Source organism: Populus alba, chromosome 2 (assembly GCF_005239225.2).
Source record: "Populus alba chromosome 2, ASM523922v2, whole genome shotgun sequence".
In the NCBI taxonomy this organism is placed as follows: Eukaryota; Viridiplantae; Streptophyta; class Magnoliopsida; order Malpighiales; family Salicaceae; genus Populus; species Populus alba.
In genome coordinates this window covers 6,748,401-6,769,757 of record NC_133285.1, presented here as the reverse complement: position 1 = coordinate 6,769,757, position 21,357 = coordinate 6,748,401, and the positions used below count along the sequence as shown (strand labels likewise).

The 21,357-nt window shown below is 32.1% G+C and overlaps 2 protein-coding genes across 8 annotated transcripts; one reads left to right on the top strand and one right to left on the bottom strand.

The window, feature by feature from the left end:
• The first annotated feature begins 5,623 nt into the window (after positions 1–5,623).
• Positions 5,624–6,775, top strand: LOC118042250 (phospholipase A(1) DAD1, chloroplastic). Its single transcript, XM_035049866.1, has one exon. The coding sequence runs from the start codon at positions 5,642–5,644 to the stop codon at positions 6,773–6,775; it is 1,134 nt and encodes a 377-aa protein (XP_034905757.1). The 5' UTR covers positions 5,624–5,641.
• A 3,073-nt stretch (positions 6,776–9,848) lies between these two features.
• Positions 9,849–18,130, bottom strand: LOC118042153 (protein VASCULAR ASSOCIATED DEATH 1, chloroplastic). Of its 7 annotated transcripts, none has more exons than XM_035049741.2 (17): positions 17,868–18,130; positions 17,736–17,795; positions 17,060–17,110; positions 16,722–16,787; positions 16,519–16,614; positions 16,280–16,381; positions 16,058–16,155; positions 15,779–15,966; positions 15,304–15,344; positions 15,096–15,183; positions 14,875–14,961; positions 14,717–14,771; positions 13,034–13,100; positions 11,395–11,494; positions 10,387–10,448; positions 10,255–10,296; positions 9,995–10,134 (listed from the first exon to the last, which is right to left on the bottom strand). In XM_035049741.2, the coding sequence occupies exons 1-16, from the start codon at positions 17,931–17,933 to the stop codon at positions 10,276–10,278; spliced, it is 1,248 nt and encodes a 415-aa protein (XP_034905632.1). In that variant the 5' UTR covers positions 17,934–18,130; the 3' UTR covers positions 9,995–10,134; positions 10,255–10,275. The 7 variants fall into 7 exon arrangements, 6 of the variants coding, with proteins under 6 accessions (XP_073263616.1, XP_073263617.1, XP_073263619.1 ...); XM_035049742.2 differs by having other exon boundaries at positions 9,998–10,137; XM_073407515.1 differs by lacking the exons at positions 10,255–10,296; positions 10,387–10,448 and having other exon boundaries at positions 9,849–10,134.
• Between the last annotated feature and the right edge of the window lie 3,227 nt (positions 18,131–21,357).

Below are 21,357 nucleotides of genomic sequence, written 5' to 3'. Positions count from 1 at the left end.
GATTAATTTGATGTAATACACTAGTTGAGTCTTTTAATCTATTTTAAATGTTTTATGATATGAAAAAAAATAACAACTCTCGTACATTTCGTTTTACTCAATAATTAGATTTTGATTTGACCCGCAGCGAAGAAGCGCGGGCACTAGGTCTAGTATTATACTAACACTCTAAAAGAACTGAGATTTTTAATGGTTATTTATTGTTCATATATATATATATATATATATATATATATATATATATATTAATTAGCGTGTGTGGGTGTATCGTTTAATTTTTTAAGAAAAAATATTGCTCTGTTCCTTGCAAACAATGAGCTGAAAATCATAAACGTTCGTACTGCGGGCGTAAGGTGGAAACCCTAGGGTTACTCCCAGGACAAATTAATGTCGGCTTTGTAAAAAAAGAACATGGCACTGTAATTTTCTTGGTCAACAGTGCTAGTTTTAAGCCATCGCGACTCCCCTTTCCCTTTAATTACGAACTTCTCGTTCATTTGAGAGACGCTGTTTGGTAATCTTGCATGTGTGGAGCATGAGTCACGTAGAGCATCAACGTTATCCTCGTAGGGAGGCAATTGCAATGAAAATTCTTTATGGATCTTGAAATTGAAGGATGGAGAAACTGTGAGAGGTTTTGGTTCATGAATCCATCAATGCACGAGTTGATTTCTAACCCAAGATATATAGTATATCTAACATTATAATTAATATATTTTCTTGAATCAAACATATCCAATATATATACTTCGTGTGTGTGTATAAAATAAACATTACTCGAATAATGAATACCTAAAATTTAATATATTTAAATTTTTTACTCAATAAATAATGAGTGAAATATAAATAGAAACCTAAGAGCAACTGATGCAACCATATTATTCGATAATTTTACCTACATTTAACTAGTGTTTTGCCTATATTTTTTTATATAAAATACCTTGATATTCTTTGTTTTATGTTTTGAATACACTTTTGGATGAAAGATATAAAAATGAGTAAATTGAAGGTAATTGACATATTTGACCTTCATTCGATGTTTTGTACAGAGCGTGAGTTCTAGAGGTCAAAATGAAGTGATTCTAGTGGCATTAAAAAGCTGGCATCCATACCTTTCTGAAAATCTAAGGCAAGCAAATAAAATAAGGAAGAGCATGGAAATTTTTTCCTTCAAATTCAAATCTCGTAATCTGTCAATCTTGACCTTCGTCCATTCCGACTTAAATATCTGGAGCTACAGAACTTCAATTGATGAAAACTCATTTTTTTGGATTCCTGACTAAAATACCTATAAACGCTCCAAATTTTAGCCAAAAAAGATGTTATATGAGGAAGATATGATTTTTCAAAGATGACAACTGAATTCTGCCAGCAAACAGGTTTCGTGAAGAAATGAGTCCAAATTACGTTTCGAAGCATCTAAACCGACATTCAAGTTTTTATTTCAGCAATTTAGCTCCTCTAAGTCAAAGCTTGAAGATCAAGGTTATTTCTCTTTTTTTAGAAAAATAGTTATTGAACTACTTAAATGTAAACTATCTACTTAAGGGATGACTACTTTGTAAAATAGAGACTAGGGTTTCCTAGCATATAAAAAGAATGAAAAAAGAGAACAGGGGCAGCCATCCAAGAGGAGAAAAACGCCCCCCCTTCCTCTAAGAAACTCAAAATTATGCATTCTTCCTTCTTTTTGACTAGTTGTTCAACAAACATGCAAGGTTAAACACTTTTTCTTGGTTGCAAGGACACGTAAACCTTCAGATTTCAAGAATTGTGAGATTTATTTTACCTTTTCTTTTCAGTTTATATAATGAATATGTTTGTTCTCCTATGCTTATTTTTTCTATGATTGTTTATTTTAATTGCTAGAGCGGACTCTAAGTTATTATTGTAGACAATTTATTGTTAAGTTTGATATCAAAACCAGAGTTGTGGTATATGAACTTGTGAAGCAACTGGGTTTAATAATTGTGGTAGATCTACGTTATTATTCTTAGAAAGAACATTCAATCAAATCAAATGTAGACTGCGAACAGTTATGTTTTCTTGATTAATAAACTTATTTAGTTCTTAAGGCATCCATTGAATTAAATTATTAATGCGAACATTGTGGTTGTTTGATTGTTAAGGTTAGTTATACGGCGAATCCGTTAACTAACCAATGTTAAGAAGAGATAAATATTCAGAATATAAATTGATGTTTCGTTTCCATGATCAGTTCTGATTTTTTTAGGTGGATGTATACTTGCGACCAAGGTTTATTCTCTTGATAATTATCTGATTTTATAAAATTTTGTTTGATAGTTTTCTGTTTTCTTTTGCTTTAGCCTAGATAACGTCCAACCCCCCCCCAAATTGCTTAGCATCTAGCATAAAAATCTGACTTGAACTTTCCTCGTGGGATCGACCTCTTGTTTACTCTATACTATCTTGCGTGTTATGTTTGAAGTTAGGGTAACTAATTTGTACGACTGCGACATCGTAACAACAATCTAGAAGAGAAGAGCAGAGATATCAAGTGAATAATTTTGTTGGTGGTTTATTTAGCATATATAATTAGATATATGGCTCACACTTCATCACCCTAGTTGAGTATTTTTATTTTCTATAAAAAAAAATGTATGCAAATTTTTTCAACGTATTTTTGTAGTTCAAAAATTGAAGTACAATACACAAATTTTGTACACGTATATAATCAAATCAAATAAGTAAATTGAAAAATAAAATAAACTTGATAAAAAGACTAAGTTATAGACAAATTTAAAAATGATTCAATATATAATAATACCCTCACTAGCTTTTTAAATTTTCCATCCTCTTAATTATATGAAATTGTAGTATTACTTTTGTATAAATAATTCAATATTTGATGTAAATTATTAGAATTCGAAACCTTAACCTTAAAAATTAATAACGTTCTTGCACTTAACCAATAGATTATAAGTCATTTGTTAAATTCAATGTTTCATTTATTTATTTATTTCGTCTAATATATATGATTCAAAAGACATTTGTTCAACTTAATGCTTCATATATTTCTTTATAGTAGATGTCGTAGTATGTTGTGCGACAAATTAATTAATGACTTGCTTAATATTTGATAAAATATGCACAGCAAAATATAATAATCGTTAAACAATAATATTAACCGGGTATACAAATAAAGCATTGCTATATCATTACCATAAAAAATTTATATTTATTATTTAACTAGAGCATAGACATAAATTAAATACGTTAGTTTTCTCCATATCGGATTTTATAAAAAAGAAGCTAGAACCAGAATCGGAGGCTAACTGGCAAGAAAGAATACAGAGAGAAAGAAAGAAAATACAGGAAGGGATACAGTAGCCGACCTCGATCGAGATCTTGCTAACCAACGATTCTTAACTATCATACCCAAAACCCAATGTTGCCCTACCATATATATATATATATATATATATATATATATATATATAAGATTGATTCCAAAAAAAAAAAATACGAGACGAAATTACAGAAAGATCTCAAAAAAAAAAAAAAAAAACTGTCGTTTGGAAAAAAAGCTCAACGTGCACGAGGAAGATTCAAGATTTGAGACATGGAATTAACGTGTGAAACTGTAACTCGGGCAATAATCTTTCGGTTTTTTTCGTTTTTTTTCAACGTAAACTAACAAAACAGTTTTTAAAGATGAGAACCGTGGTGCTACCTTGTTTGCACCGAACAACTGTCGTGATCACGTGGGAAAGTGTCCGCGCAATATCTTAACGCCAAACACGTCATTATCTCCCTCCTTCGTTAGAGCATCAGCCATGCATCGCTTTCTTTCAAAACGGCTAAAGGCAAAGCCGAGTCCCATCAAACGGGGCCAGTTAAGTTCGAATACCATGGGTTGATGGTGATTTTGGTCCTTCTATTTCCATTCATGTGTTGTTTTCGTCCACTTAATAGGTTTTGTCACATTTTCATCCCTTAACTCTTCTTTCTTCTTCTTCTTTTTTCTTATAACCTTTCAGCCAATTTTAAGAAAATCACTTTTAGAGAAATATAACATATATAATGAACACACAAAAAAAAAGAGTATAAAAAGTTTAGAATGAACCATCCACTTTAAGGTTCTAGTCTTTTAAATTAAACTCAGATTTTACTATGAAATCAAATAATCATAAATAGTGGTTGAGATAAATACTGTATTAAAAAATAATAAAATATAAAACGGTGGTAATAAAGCAACATGATATAGAATTATATTGTTATTTTGGAGTAAATTATGGTTTTTTTTTTCATAAATGTCAAAAGAAAATTATTGGGAAAATCATCAGATTGGTAGTACAAAATAAAGGATGGGTGAGTCATACGAAGATAAGAAATAGAAGGGGGATCAAAAGAACATAAAACTAAAAACAGAGGGACGAAACAAACATTGACCCACCATGTCATGCTATTTCTGCTGGTCAAAACTTTAAGCTTGACTGAAGGTGGCCCATTGGATTTGATTTGACCCCACATCTTCTAATCATCTCTCTCATCATTCCTTCGTCCCATAATGCATTTTTTTTTTTTCCAGTTACGACGCTTGTACCTACCAACCGCACCGCACATGAGAAAAATAAAAAAAAATAGATATAGATTATAATTTTTCTTTTTTTATAAATTTGTTTCTTTTTTTAAAATGGACAATAACATATCAAAACTTTCAACTATCTGTCTTTTAATCACTCTACCTTCTTTATATCCTAGCTCTCGTTGATCCTCTTCTTTCTTTAATACATCACTATACGTATAGTTAACTGTTATTATTTTTATTACTCATTAAAATCATCATGTATGATATGTTTATTTTAGATTAGTGTATGTTATATTTATTTTGGATTTAATAATTTAAATGGAAAGGATATAATAAAAAATGAAAAAAAAAAAAGAATACAAATTCGCATTTATCATCTATATATTAGGGATAAGCATGTGAGGATTTATCATCTAACGAGGATGAGACGCGAGAATCTAACTCTATTCTAGTTACCAAATATTCAGTTGATGTAAATGGTAATTACAATCTGTCGCTTGTAAGATTCATTGTAAGTAAATGGAGTTTTCTCCCCTCCCATTCTACCAAACAAATAAAGTTGAAAGGTTAAAAGCAAAACACTCTCTCCGATCATGGAAGTATAATCACATTTTCTCTCTCGATTCAATTCGTGCCCCGTCTCTCCATGTCTTCTCTTTCTTCTTCGTCTTACTTTAATTTCTCTTCGATAAATTCCTGTTGTTTTTCTTTCTCCCTGTAAAAAGGACCCTCCAAAACCCCTTGAAGCCAACAATCACCGACACCGAGAACTTAATTCCTCCAGTTCCATCCTTTGCCTTTCTCTTTTCTTCTTTACCCTTTTCACATCTGAAAGAAAGAAAGTTCCCATCAAGCTCCTCTCCTCCATATACGAAAAACCAAAATGAAGACTGTTGGATTCGCAAAGCCATGCACAATCCCACCCACTAGAGACATGAGACATTAGAGTGCTGCAATATTCTCACTCAACCCACAAGACTCAACAAAAAGTTTATACAAAACCAATCCTTAAGAAAATGGCAAGGCTTGCGCGACGTTCGGAATGATTCCACTGCGTCCGGCCGGCCGGTTAAACTAAGACGGAAATGGATGGAATATCAAGGTATTCGAAACTGGGAAGGTTTGCTTGACCCTCTCGATGATAATTTACGTGGAGAAATACTTCGTTACGGAGACTTTGTCGATGCTGCGTATAAATCCTTCGACTTTAATCCTTCATCACCCACCTATGCAAACAGCCGGTTCCCAAAGCGCACATTGTTTGAACGTTCCGGTTTACGAGATACTGGTTACCGGGTAACCAAACATCTATGTGCAACATCAGGAATCCAACTTCCACGTTGGATGGAAAAAGCACCCCGTTGGATGTTTACCCAGTCGAGTTGGATTGGATACGTAGCCGTGTCTCAAAATCAGGCAGAAATTGCGAGGCTAGGACGCAGAGACGTGGTGATTGCCTTTAGAGGCACTGCCACTTGCCTTGAATGGCTGGAGAATCTTAGGGCAACCCTGACCCAACTCCCAAATACAGAATGTGGTAAAAAGGGCTCTGACGAAAGCGGGCCCAAGGTAGAACATGGATTCTTGAGCCTTTACACTTCAGGAACTCCAATTCGCCCTAGCTTACAAGAAATGGTGCGTGAAGAGTGCAAAAGGCTACTCCAAACTTATGGAGATGAACCTCTTAGTTTAACCATTGCAGGCCATAGTCTCGGGGCTGCTCTTGCTACTCTTGCCGCTTATGACATCAAGACTACATTCAACGGCGTGCCAGTACTTGTGACTGTCATTTCTTTCGGGGGTCCACGTGTCGGTAACCGGAGTTTCAGACAGCACCTGGATAAACAAGGAACGAAAGTCCTTCGTATAGTAAATTCCGATGATGTGATAACAAAATTACCTGGATTTGTTATCGATGGAGATCAGAATGATGTGGCAGATAAAGGAGACCTCGGTATGGCAAGCTTTCCAAGCTGGATCCAAAAACGGATGGAGGATACACAGTGGGTCTATGCAGAAGTTGGGAGGGAGCTAAGACTTAGTAGCAAGGATTCTCCATATCTCAACAGCGTTAACGTAGCAACTTGTCATGATTTGAAGACTTACCTGCATTTGGTGAATGGATTCGTAAGCTCTTCTTGTCCTTTCTTGGTAAAAAGGCAAAAAGGTTTTTTGGTAACCGCCGTAGATAAGGCGGGGGGAAAAACAACGACAAGAGAATGATAAAGATTCATGTTTCTGACTTGATAATTTTTTTTATCAACTTGGATTGATAACAATTGCCCACTAACTTGGGTTTATCTAATCCATCTATTATGCTTCTGATTTGTTATTTATACATAAAAATAATAATTTAAAATAAATATTTAAAATTAAATTATATTTTTTATTTATTATTTAAGTTATTTTTAAACCACAAAATCAATTCTCATATATAAAATTTATACAAGTTTCTTGACTTTCTATTCCAATTGCAAACACAAACATAAATACCATTTAATTGGATATATTTATTTGGGATTTATGCTTAGCTTCTATTTTTTTCCACAATTTTTTTAAATAAAAATTAATAAAATTTACTTTCTAATGACAAAAAATAATAGACCGTGAATCGACTCCTGTAATTTTAAGTTCATGAGCTTATTTTTTAAAGTTATTTTTTGTACTAAAATATATTAAAATAATATTTTATTTATTTATTAAAAAAAATTTAGAGACTAATATATAAAAATAATTTAAAACATATAAAAATAATTTATTTTTAATAAAAAAAAAAACAGATTTTAAATTTTAAAAAAACAAAGTTTCCACCCCGTTACCAAACAGCTTCTAAAGATCACGCTATCTTCACACAAATCAACAGTCACAAAAGAGCCGCAGCATCGCACTCTACCCCACTATCAAATCAAACCGTCATTAAACAAGATCAGCATGACACATTAAATAAGACCGGCATCTCACAAAAATCGGACCAAAATCATCCTTATATTTTAAGTTTGGTCAAATGAATCCATTTACTTCATTTAGTTTTTCAAATTGAAATCAATTCCTCTAGATAAACTCGTGTTCATGAGAAATTGTTGCCATGCTATCACGCATGTAATTATACAAGTGGATTAAAGACTCCGTGGATCCGTTTAGTTTGGGAAAGTTGTAGTTTTGGCTTTTGATTATAGTCCAGAAGCTATAAATCATATATTCTAAAAAAGGTTTCTTGTTCCTTTTCTTGTCTTATGTTTTATTTTTTTCTTGTACTTGAGATACAGTGACCAGAAAGAAAATGATAAGCTTGGTGTAGGATGATAGTTTATGATTTGGGTATGTTTGTTTTTGTGTTTTAAAATTGTTTTTTTTAAAATTAAATTAATATATTTTTTAATTTTTTTATATCATTTTAGAGTATATTTGGTATTGCGGTAACTGTTGTGGTTGTGGTTTTAAAAAAATTGTTTTTTATAAAAAGTATTTTTGATTGAGGTTGGTTTCAAATAGGTGTTTGGTTAAAACTGTGGTTAAAATTAAGGATTGAAGAAAAAAGTAGTTTAATGTGTTTGGTTAAGAATGCTTTTGAAATTGAGGTTATAAAATAATTTTAAAAAATATATATATTAATATTAATAATTTTTAATTTAAATATTTTGAATTTAACTATTGCTATTACATCATAAAATAAATCATATTTTATATAAAATATTTTTTATTTTCCATGAAACAATCTATAATTTCCATTACGAATGAAATACATCCGATAAGAACTACAGTTTTCCATAATTTTTTGAGCGTGTAATAAAATTAGATAAAATATTATCAGGTATAAAATTGATATTATAATGTGGGTAAATTTAATTCACTCTACACTAATTTTTCGAGAATTTTTTTTTAAAAAAAACTATTAAAAAAATTAACACACTAAAAAAAAAAAATGTTCACGCAATGCAATTCACTCGTGAATAGCGCAAGTGAATTGCACTGTTCATTGTTTTTAAGTGAACAATGCAATTCTCTTGCACTGTTCACATGAATAGTGTATCAATGTATACTGTTCATGTTAATTGCACTGTTCATTGAACAGTGCAATTAATATAAACAGTGCAAGAAAAGCAAGAATTCCTTACTTTTCTTTAACTGCATTTTCAATGCAAAAAACATGTGGGATTCATGAACAGTAAATCACTTTTTTTTCTTCATTACCAAACGGCTACAAACTACGTTGTAATTAAAACGCAGCCACAACCGCGTAAACAAACGGCCTCTTAATATACCGATGTTAAAATTATTTTTTTAAAAAAAATATTGTTTTAATTTATTTTCGAATGAAAAACACTTTAAAAAATAATCGTTACCACATTTTCGAAAATCCTTAAAATTTGCTTGCATGATGGTAAACAAACAAGACTTGCATAAAATGTTTGAAAAACAAGAAAATTATCAGGGATAATGAAAAGTTTACGGAATTAAGAACTGTCTAATTAAAAAGGATCTTATTATACTTTCTCATACGATTGTTAGTACATTTTCTAAATATCCTTGACATAATACCTCTTTGCAAGCCCCAAAAAATAAAAGACAATTGTCACGTGGCGAGTGGAGAAAAACAAATATGAAGACCAAAAAGTGTCTGGCGAAAAAGTAGTTATTCCATGGCAATGGGGCTTAAACTTGACACCTTCACCTTGTATAATTGTGTACTTGCCATTTTCCTATTTCTTATTCATGCTTTATATATATCTAACAACATATACATGTTTAAAGATGAAGCCAGGATTTTTTTTTTCCCCAGCAGGGTCACTTAGTAACCATCATCCATGAAAAAATTATACTCCGATATGACACTTAAAATTAATAATATTAACAAGAGAATTATTCACATTCAAAATCAACAGCAAATTAAAATAAAATTAAAATTAATATTCAGTTAATCATAAATAAATAGAACACAATATTAAGAAAATAGATCTTGAGATCTTGTACCACTAATAGAGATTAAGAATACATGAATTTTGAGCTCCTAGAAGAGAAAATGATGAAAATATTTTGATTCGTTCGTATCTTGTTCCTCAATAATTTAACAATTTTGCAAACCACCAAAAATATTAGAATAGGAAACTTTTAAAAATAGCATAAGAAACCATATTGTTTTCCTTCTTTAAGTGAAATATATGACTCTGTTTAGACATTGGAATTATAATTTGTGGTTTTTTAGATGGAAATTATCATGTTTGAACTGTAAATTAAAGCAATCAATTTCATTTTTAATACTTTTTTTTTTTTAGTGAAGCAATTTTAATACTTGATATAAAGGAAATTCAGGAAAATACTGATGATTATGCGTTAAAGCCACAAAATATAGAACATGCCAGTGTTGAAATTCATTGAGCTAGAAGATGCAATGGATGTAGCATTTGTGAACTTTCCCTGCACAAGATCGCCACCCCGTTGACTAATGGCCACAGAACTAGACATCTGCTGCATTCTTATGTGGTCACTTTGCTTGTAAGAGATTTCTGAAGCTTCTCCAGTCTTCACTTCTCTTTCAGAATGAACTTCTCCCTTCTGAATCATGCTGACAGTAGGCTCTGCCTCTGCTTTAAGAAAATTGGAAATGGTTACCTAAAGTTAGTAATTCAATTTTCTGCAATACCACACAAAGCAAAGCACATCATGCAGGGAAGGAGCTGGCTTAAATTCTTATGATGATTAACCTCCTGGTTTTTCAAGTTCTTCTACTTCAACAATTCATGTGCCTGGAAAATTAATTAAACATACAGTCAATAAACATTCCATCCAAAATATACCATAGAATTTATAACTTGTGTCAACAAAAGAATGAGTACATGGTTTATCCATATTGCAGAAGTTTCTTGACATTCTTCTACAGTAGACTGCACAATCTTCCCTACAACATTGCAAGGCATTAGGCATGAATCCAGTCAACGAAATTTATGAAAACAGGTACAGCGCTGTTTTGACGATTGTAAAAGCATCTATGAAAATGTAGGTTGTATAAATGAATGTAAGTGCATAATAAGAGTTTATGAGGCACATCCTGAGACTTGATTTCAAGCAATTAACCATAATCCCCAGTTATAAAAGTATGTAAAGCCACTGCGAGGCAAAGAATTTCAGGAAGTGTAGCTCATTTTATTTGTATTTCAGATAAGAAAAAAGGAAAGAAAGAAAGAAAAGATCATTAGAGAGAAGTGAACATCCTTCCAGTGTATGCCAATATGATCACCATATCTGGTCAGATTTTATTCTTCAATAAAATTCCTGTTCATTCAGACTTGTCTTTCCTAATTATCGTGGCACTTTCCAAGTTGATGCTCTTTCCAATACAAGAAGCTCAGTAATGAAATTAGAACGAGTTAGTCTTATGTGGCACCATTTCCATGATGAAACCTGTGTATATCTGTAGAAGCAGAAATGATCTCACTACAAAAATATTTTATGCAAACACTTCTGTTCCATCAGATATAGGGATAAAGATCAACATTATTGAATCCTGTCGAGGAAGAGTTGGCTGGTCAGGATTTGCCACAGGTTCAGAGAGTGCAATTCATCCGCAGATTGGTTAAAGAAGTATTTCACAAAGCCAAAGAACAGTGTATTTCAATGATCCTCCCCCTGGTTTATGCCAAATCCCTAGGCTAATTTCCTTGATATTACAGCGGCCAGAGTTTATACAAGATAGTTTTTCTTTCAGGTCTTTGGCCACAAATTTTACCCCCAAAATTAAAATAAAATAAAATAAAAAACAATATGGTGAAATTAAGGTGAATTGTGAACAAAAATAATGTAACATGAAGCATATAAAGAAATTGTATGTAATCGAAAATGCAAACCTTTAAAAATAGTTTTCTTGCTGAATACAACGTTCACATATATCCGCAAAATGCATCCTTCATTCGATCCATCACCATCTCTAGTCACATCCCATAGTCCCTGATAATTGCACCCATTAAGAGAAGAAGGGGGGCAGGGTATGTTTAAACAGTGGAGATCACGGTCTTAAACAAGCTCATGCTAAGAACTATACGGAATACTTGCTGCCACTGGTATTTAAAAGTCTGTTATAGAATTTTTTTTTTCATGTTAAACAAACATTGCACCGAATCTCTATCCGCGCATTTCATTTCTTAGTTCATGAACTAATCCTCCTTTTTTTCTTTAACATCTCCTCCCTGTTGATCTGTCATGTGAAATTATCATAACAACTGAATCTTGAGGAACATTTCACCAAGTTTTTGTCCTCCTTTTCCACTCCCTTCCCAAATTGCTTCTCTTTTCACCGATTTGTGTGTAAAGGTAAAGCAGTACAAGGATACCAACAAAGTCAAAAATTGAAAAATTCCCTACAAAAGAGGAAGTAATAAATTGAATAAAAGTGGAAAACCTTATACGAGTCTGAAGCATGAAACAATTCTCACATCTCAGTCTAATTCACCATAAATGTGTCCCAGAATACATGTAGTTACTTAAAAAGACACTCAAAAAATCCTAGTAACTAACTTAAATACAAAGAAGATAATCAAAATGAAATGGTTAATCCAAGAAAATTCTTAGATGATATTAAATTTCAGAAAGAAAGATTATCTAAATTATAAACAAACAAATAAAATTCCTTTTTCCTGCTCAGTATCAAAGGTTTTTAATAGGCAACAGTTCACCATAAATGTGTCCCAGAATACATGTAGTTTGTACTTGAAAAGACACTGAAAAAATCCTAGTAACTTAAATATAAAGAAGATAATTGAAATGAAATAGTTAATCCAAGAAAATTCTTAGATGATATTAAACTTCAGAAAGAAAGATTATCTAAATCATAAACAAATAAATAAAATTCCCTTTTCCTGCTCAGTATCAAAGGTTTTTAATAGGCAACAGATCATCTAACTTAATATCTCTACTTCAATCAATAAGAATTCTCCACTTTGTATATCCATCTCCTTTCCTAAAGTCAATTCCATACCTAGGAGTAGAATGGTCGTATCCTCTCTTATTGTAGGTTTCCTAAATCTAAATAATGTATTAGGAGGAAGCTACTGGCCCAAGTCTGACAATCACAGGCTTAAGGGATACATGTCCTACATGTCTAACAAACCCAAATACAAGCCACACCCAATCTGGAAGTAAATCTATCTAAGACCAACCAGAACCATTCAATACAGGAATTTAAAAAATGCAGCCATGATGGAGCACAAGCTTGAAAAGAAATAACATGACAATTCCCAAGGTCCTGAAACAGTTTCAAAAACTTCATGTAACCCAAGAAAAGAACCACATCTCAAAAGGTGCACCTAAATAGATTAGGGAATAAGTTTTCTGACTTCTTAATAATTAATTATCATTCAATATAAAATGCCATTATAGAATCTGTTTCTTAAAAGCCGAGTACACGATCCTAGTAAAAAATATGAAAAGAAATAAAATAAAAACCTTTTATCCACTGTGTCAATAAAATGGATCAGAAACAGCTTGTACCTCAACGCGAAAACAATCTCCAAAACGGACGTCACTGATCTCCTGTGATGTCTCGATAATCAAATGACTGGTAAAAGCAAAAGTGAAATCACAAGGAAGAACAAACAACTGGTCAAATCATTTACACTCAGCATCCAAAAAAGAAGAAAGGATAGGAAGTAAATTAGCAGATAAATGACAATATAGACAGCTAATAAATTTAATCCATTGAGAACATTATCAATCAAGAGCTTTATATGTAATTTCACAACGAATTTGCAACACATTTATTTTAAATCCCTCGAAAAACTAAACTGATTCGATCAAAAACTTTGAAAGAAATGAGTACACTTGCAAGAAAGTCTATTTGAGGATATGCAAGAGAGACTTGTCTGAAATAGCCTGGTCTTGTAACATAAGTTTATGTACATAGTAGAGAAGATGGAGGGGGTGAGAGACCAAAGAGATCATGGATACAGATGATAAAAAGGAGTTTAGCATCAACACAGCTTGCAAAGTTTTTGGCTCTAGATGTAGCAAAACAGTAATAGACCCGAAGTAGTTGTGTAGAAGGTTTAATTGAGTCGTACATGATTATACCTATTAAGAATCTTTGGATGATCATCACTACTTTGCTTTTATCCCAGGACACAGGGACACGATTCAGTTTCTTACTCTCTGGTGAAGAAAGTTAGAGAGCCAGCTGAGATTTTGCTTGAGGAAGGATTGTAAGGCGACTTTCAAAGGGTGCTGGTGATAGAAGAGAAGGAAAGAAGGGCTCCGAGTCAGCGGGAAGGGGATCTTAAGTGAAACCCGAAAATCCCCTGTTTCGGGCCTACCCTGTATGAGGCAAAACAGCTAACCCGTAAGCTAGTAAGTCACAGTCACCAGGGGAGAGAAAGAATCAGGTATGAAAGAAAAAGAAGAATGATTCCCCAGGGATAGAATAAGGTGATAGAGCGTATGGGTAAGGTAAGACTCAGAAGAAGGTGCCCGAGCAAGAGCTCTTTTTAGGAAGTAGGGGAAAGCAGGATCAGAATCAGCAGAATCTTTTAAGAGAAAAAGTACTACCACCACCGGAACCAAATTAAGCATTTACTTTAATGCATGCACTTATACCTCAGATCTTTACTAATAAAGAAAAGAGGAACAAAAAGGATACGTTCAAACATCCAACTCCTTAAACATAGTTAGGGGCGGAGCTAGGATTGAAAGATAAAGGGGGGCAAAGAAAAGATTTCCAAGAAATGAGGGGACAAACAATTAAAAAGAAGATGATAAATTTGAGAGGACTAAAGTTAGTATTTTGAAAATTTTAAGGGGGGAAGCTGCCCCCTTCTCTTCTATGTAACTCTGCCCCTCTTCTATGTAACTCTGCCCAGGGGCAGAGTGAAACATTGTGTTGATCCATCAAAACTTAATCCTTACTTACCTTTAAAAAAAGCCAAATCATAACAAAACAGTCAAATTATAGAACTGCTTTAAAAATCCTCTAGGAAACTTCCTTTTGTTTCCAATAAGGCCTTCCAATTTTCTTCCCTCTAAGAAATAAAAGCTTTTTTTTTTCTTTTTGTGCTGAGAAATAGAGGCTTTGATGGATAGCGAATTACTACACCATCTTATTGAGCTCATCACCAAGTCATATTCAAAACAATTAAAGAACAAAACATCTAAAATGTCTCTCAAATTACAGATTATAAGAACCTGTTTCTGTAGACTCGAAATTTCTGGACCTCCTGGCAGCTGCCAAATTTTGCACCTAGATAAAAACACAAAAATTGAAACAAACATAAAGGGAAACAAATTCCCTGAAATTGAAAAACAAAAGCAATCATAGATACACACGTAATACATCTCCATACCAAAATATATTTTGATAGGATGCTGAAAAGAGACATCACGAGCATGCCCAAATTTATCATCTATGTACCATAAAGAGCACCTGAAATCTGAAAGGCACAAAAGTTAACCAACAAAAGATAAAGGTTAACATCATCCAACATATTCATCAAACTTAACCACATCTGAAAACTCTAGCGTGTTTTACTTTAGTATGGTTCCATGTGAATTCAAAGAAAATTACCTTTATCTCCACATCTACTATGAAAAGATTCAACAAATTTAGCAGCATCATCTGAAAAGAACAAATAAAAGAACTCCTGTACCTTTATCTGCATTCCTTAAAATAAATGAAGATCAGAGAAAGACTCTTTAATGCGATAATATTTATAGAATTCTACATGTGGTAAAACAATAGGGGAGCAAATCAATAAAAGAAAAGGGAACACTACCGGAAACTTTGTCTGTCCAACTTCTTTAAAAGATTCACGTACTGCATATCAGAAAGAAACAGTGCAATTAAAAGAGTGCAGCAAAATATAAAGGGCAGGACCACCTCAAACACATCCCAAAATCTTGCTGACGACAAATAACAACAACCACAACATTACTTTTGAGTAGAAATGAGCTCCATAGCCCACATCCAAAGGATTCAATCCTCTTCATGAAAAATTTTCACCAGGAATTACAAATAACTCTTCTGATAGATCTAATAGAAAAGCTCCAATTGCTTAATTTAAAATTTGCTAAATCTTTTCATTCTCCAATTCGAAGACTCTAAACTAAAATAGAAGGTGAAGAGGAACCATACGCCTTAAAATCTTGATTGTTGAGAAAATATTATATCTAACAGGAAAATGAACTATTCATTGCATGTTATATAGAAAACAAAATCACAATTAAAGTAATTCACAAGAGATAACTAACTCTGAGGTGCGTTGAAATTTTCCACATTCCATGCCAAAGTTGCTGAAGATGAAGAGTCAGTGTTTCTAACTAGTTCAACACCCTGTTCCAATTCATCTGCTACTTGAATTTGTATTATGGAGACACTGCCCTTTTCAACGGATGGTGAAAATTCAGAATCAGGCAAAGGAGCAGTAGCCTTTTGTCTACTATTCACATATATGCAGTCAATTTATGATCAATCACCCAGGACATGGACAGAGACAACTCATATAAACTCAGTATGGCTTGTGAAAGTACCTTTCAGGAGAATCTAATTCACTGGTTTGCTTGAAGCTATTCACCTTTTCAATCACAACAAGTCCATTATCTAGGCCACTGGGTACAGAAATTAAATCCTGGTATAAAATCATCACATAAGATAGCAACAACGAAAACAGACCAGCAAGAAGATTTACCATTCCAGAGTTCACGATGAAGTAATAAAAATTCATGCAATGAGTATCCAAAGCTTTAAAATACCTGTTGTTCTGCGATCAAATTGGAACCATTACCATGTTGTAACCATCCATCCTTGATGAGATTCAAAGCTTCATCACGAGAGAGAAATGATGCAAAGAAGTACTGCCAGAATAATAACTGGATTAAGATATCACAATTTTTACTGAAATTCAGAAGTGAAAGAGCACTATTCCGAGCGACAACTTCAAGAAATGCCAAAACATAATAGGAGAGGAGCAATACTCTATTTCTAGCACTACCTTCTTTCCTCCAGTAAAAACTTCTATTGCATTAGGGAAGATCCCAGCTGTCTTTGCTCTTTTTACACTCGTAACTTCATGGAAAGGGATTATTTTCTGGATAAAAACCCATCAAATATGTCTGGAAACAGTCAAGATTGAGAAAGGGAACTATAAAAGACATTGACCACAATAACAATAATTAGGCCATATTCAAACATTACCTTTGTCTCAAATCCAAATATTTTTGAATAAAAGCAAATATAATGTACAAAAAGGTACATATGCCCCTGCAACATGTAAACAGTAAACAACACATGAATATAGTAGGAAACATAATCTTACCTCCAAGTAAGTTAAAAAAACTTATATAAACAAAATTATCACATAACTCATCCATGGTATCATTTACCAAATGAAATTCCAACTCAAAAGGATGAAATGTGGTGTACTATAACACTTATTGAGTGATGCATGCATCTCCGAGTAAACACATAATATAGCAATTATTGAGTAATGCATGCATCTCCAAGTACACAATAAAGGTCAGCGTCGAGATTACCTGAAGAAGAATACTTCCTTGGTATGCACAATTAAAGTCTTGTACAAGGACCTATTGGGGGGGAAACGAAAATTTTAGAAACATACTTCAGAGAAAACAAAGGTCCTTTAGAACTCTACAATATCCTCTGATGTGTGCGTGACAGAGAGGGGGCAATATCAAAAGTTAACAATAAGAACCGTTACAGAAAATTTCACATGAGAAACATTTAATTCAATGTACAAACATGCACACAGACATGCTTAACTGGTGCACAATTACAAATGCAAGATAAAATAAGCATTTTGAACTTAAGGCTAGGATTAATGAATTCCAAACAGGGTCCAGCCCTAACCATAAAAGGATAAAATATGTCAATTCTGACATGTTATGAAGCTCCAGCTCGAACAGAATTGAGAGCATTTCTGAAATGTTACAAATTATTGTATCTCAACTCACGTAGAGTTAACAGATTTTCATCTTGATAAAGACCTATCAAAACCAAATTTTGAAGAAACATAATTTAATACAACCAAAACAACTACAGATAGCGAAGAGCAAACTGAAATTAGCATAAGAAACTCCTAGGAACTAGTAGCTGAGTTCCTGATTCTCTTTTTTTCAGCTAAGTAATTCTTCGAAAATAAATATAAAGACATTTGAAAGATATGAACATCCATAGCATAGAGTGACTTACTTCTTCCGGGGGAAGACGAAACAGTTGCCTATACTCTTCACTCCTCGCTGCTGCCGGTGACTGTAAAATAAAGTAAACAGTAAAATCCTGAAAAACAGAGCCGCTTGATCAAGTACGAGTGAGGAGAAATACCTGAGAATCGATTTCACGGTTAGGAATGGGAGAAGCATTTGAGTGATCGTTGGCGGAAGAATTCATCGCCGGTGAGGTGTCAAACCTCTCTCCTCCACTAGATTATAAAACTGCTGCCATAGAAGAGGGGGGGGATCGATTACTTATTCAAAAAACGAATTGTTGAAATTGGACTGGAAAGCAAGCGCGAATAACTAAACTAGTGGTGAGGTCGTTAGGTGTTCCTTGTTTCCCTTTTTTTTATTTTAACAGCGGGCAAATATTGGTAGTCTGGTAGACGTTGACGTCGGTTTAAGTCCGTCCTTTTATTTGTCGTAACTTTTAAGAGAAATCTTATCTGTTTCAATTTGAATTTTTTATTTTAAAATATATTATAATAATATTTTTTATTTTTTAAATTTATTTTTAATATTAACATGTCAAAATAATTCAAAAAATATTAATTTTAAATTTAAAAATTTTCAAAAACACAATTAAATGATAATGCAAAAATAAGATCTATATTTAAATATTATAAGGGTGATATCATTATTTTCTTATATAATCAATTTTGTATTTGAATCTTTTGAATTAATAAATATTTTAAGATTTTTAATTTTTTTAAATTATTAGATGAAGAATTTTAACTTTTTCTCAATATACCTCACTCCTTAATTTCAGAGATTCCCCGTCTAACATTACAATATGATATTTATGATACGTGTATGTGTGGGTGTTTTCTTTTTCTTGTATTTTCTTAACGATTTAATGTATCGGCAAATATTCAAAATTAACTTAAAAGTCAATTTCATTAAATAAAATTTAATTTACAGTGTTAACAAAAATTAAAAAAAAAAAAGACTAAAATAAAAAGAAACTAACGAGGTTTTGAATTAAATTTATGATTATTAAAGCAAGTTAACAAAAAAATATCAAAATAATATGTTGATATTTTATATAATTAAAAACTAAAAAAATCTTAAATGTGATAAAATTACATTCAAAATCTCTTTAAAGATAAAAAAATTTGAATTGAATTTTCATGAAAAATATATTACTAGTATTATTATTTTCATACAGATACATAATAACTAAAAAAAATTATTAAAATTCAAATAAAACTTTATAATAATATTTAAAAACCATATTTAAGTAAATATTTTTTAGAGCAAGTCAGACTTGCACGGGCCTAAGAGCCAGGCCTTTGCACCTGACGGGCCTTGCTTTGAAAATAATAATAATAAAAAAAAAAAAAAAAAACTCCTTAAGGATAATACTGGCTCCTTTAGCTCTTTTAGGTTTAAAAACACATACTAATCTATTAAGTTACAAAATTAAATTGTTGTCCTTTAGATTAAATAAATATATTTAAATAAACAATGAAGCACCATTAAAAAAAACAAGTTGCCACAGTGTAGTAGTATAATTATCATTTTTTATGGGTTATATCTTACATGTGTTGGGTTTTTTTATTGTAAAATAAATGGAATTCATTGTTTGATAAAAACAATATATCTATAAACGCTATGCTAAATCTCTATTTTTTTTTAGTTTAAAAGGTGACGAATATTCTTTTTAAAACAGGGAATGCAGTTTTCGAAAGAGCCTCGAATATGCAGGACTTTGCTTCTTCTTTGGTGACGGGCCTGCAGAGAAGCTTGAGGCGCCAACTTGGAATTAAGATGCAAGTGTACAGAGTGATCATATTTTTATGCTGGATCACAATGTTGATCTGGAAAGTAAATGATTATAAATATTTCTTTCGAGCGCACTTAGCTATGAACTGTGTTTTAGTTGTCCAGGAGGAGAGTTTCCAGTCTCTACGAGAGGTTCCTTGAGTAGAAAACTTTAACAGCACGTGATATATCCACGTCTTCTCTGTTATTTTTTTGAATGGGGATAAAATTTGAAAGAAAAAAAAATTATGAAGAATAAAATTGAAAAAAAAAATATAAAAAGTGATCCCAAACAAAATAAATAGCAATAAAAAAAATCAAATTTAAAAGATGGGAAAATAAAAGGGGGTGAAATTAAAAAAAAAAAACTATAATTTTATGGCTTTTTAAAAATAAAAAACAGTAATAAAAATAATAGGGACCAAATCTCAAAGATTAAAATATAAAATAGAGGTGAAATTGAAAAGAAGTTGTAATTTATAACTTATTCAAAATTAAAAAAAAAACAAAAATTAAATGTGAATGGAAAATAAATTGTATTCGCTAACACAAAATTCAACATGGAAAAGAGAAAAAAAATACTTGTTGAAGAGCATTCGAGATCTTTTAAACATCACCCTAAAAGATAGTATTTGAAGGATAAACAGCTCCACTTGCATCTCTTAAATTACATGAGATCATCTACACGCTTGTGTTGTATGCAAGGGTCAACCAACAATTTTTTTTTTAATTATATTTAATAGATATAATTTATAAAAACACCTCTATGTATTCCTTGTAATTTACAATAAAATAAAATAATAAAAGGCTCTCGAATAAGAGAATTATATTGTTTTATTTTTAAAAACATCAAAAGTAATTAATAATATTTTCAAAATTCAATATACTCAAGGAATGATTATTTAGTATTTAAATAGAGGTAATCACACATTTAAGTCAAGTATTATCTTTCATGGAGCTTGGAAAGTAGATTGTTTAATGAGGCCTATAATAATCATGAAGTTGATACACGCTTGGACTTGGCACGATATAAAACCCTAAATAATGGGTCTAACAAACATTATATTATTTTATTCAAGGAAAAATTAATAATTTTTCTATATATTAAAAAAAAAAGATGAAATTATCAATGTAACCTCCTACTATTTGTTATTCTTTACCTGTTTGTTAGAAGAATTAGTTTTTTTTTTTTTTCGTTTTTAATTTTACTCACCGACTTCAAATCAGCCAGTCTTTTAGAGAGTGAACGCACTTGAATATTGTAAGAACCATGTACAAGTAGTCCTAATCATCCCCCCTCTTTCAAAAACAGGAAAATAGTAAACTGAGGCCCCATATTCAGTGAAGGATTCAAAGGAAAACACCACAGACAAAGAAGACACACTGAAAAAGTCATCGGTGAACCAAACTCACAAGTGAGAAATGAATCATGGAAGAGCCCACCTCGATCTTTCTTTTCCCGATCCCAACGATTTGAAACCTCTAATTTGCACCTTTTTCAAAAAGCAAGGGTAGCAGCATGCAAGGCCCACAGATTATAGATTACTACAAAATGCCTCTTTTTTATCTGGAAATGTGGGTGTAATGTTTTTAGCGTTTGAGCAGTGGTAGAATATACATTCAGCCAATCATTCTGATCACTAAAAATATAGCTTTCATGGGATTGGAGACTCACATGACAACTTGCCCAGAATTGAACGTGACCATCAATGAAATAAAGTTTCCCAATCATGATCAACATCATCCTCCATTTTTTTCCACTTCACAACTTTTTTTTTATTTGGACTCTCCTTAACTTTATCGGCATCCTGTACTAAATTAATGCCATGAGCAAA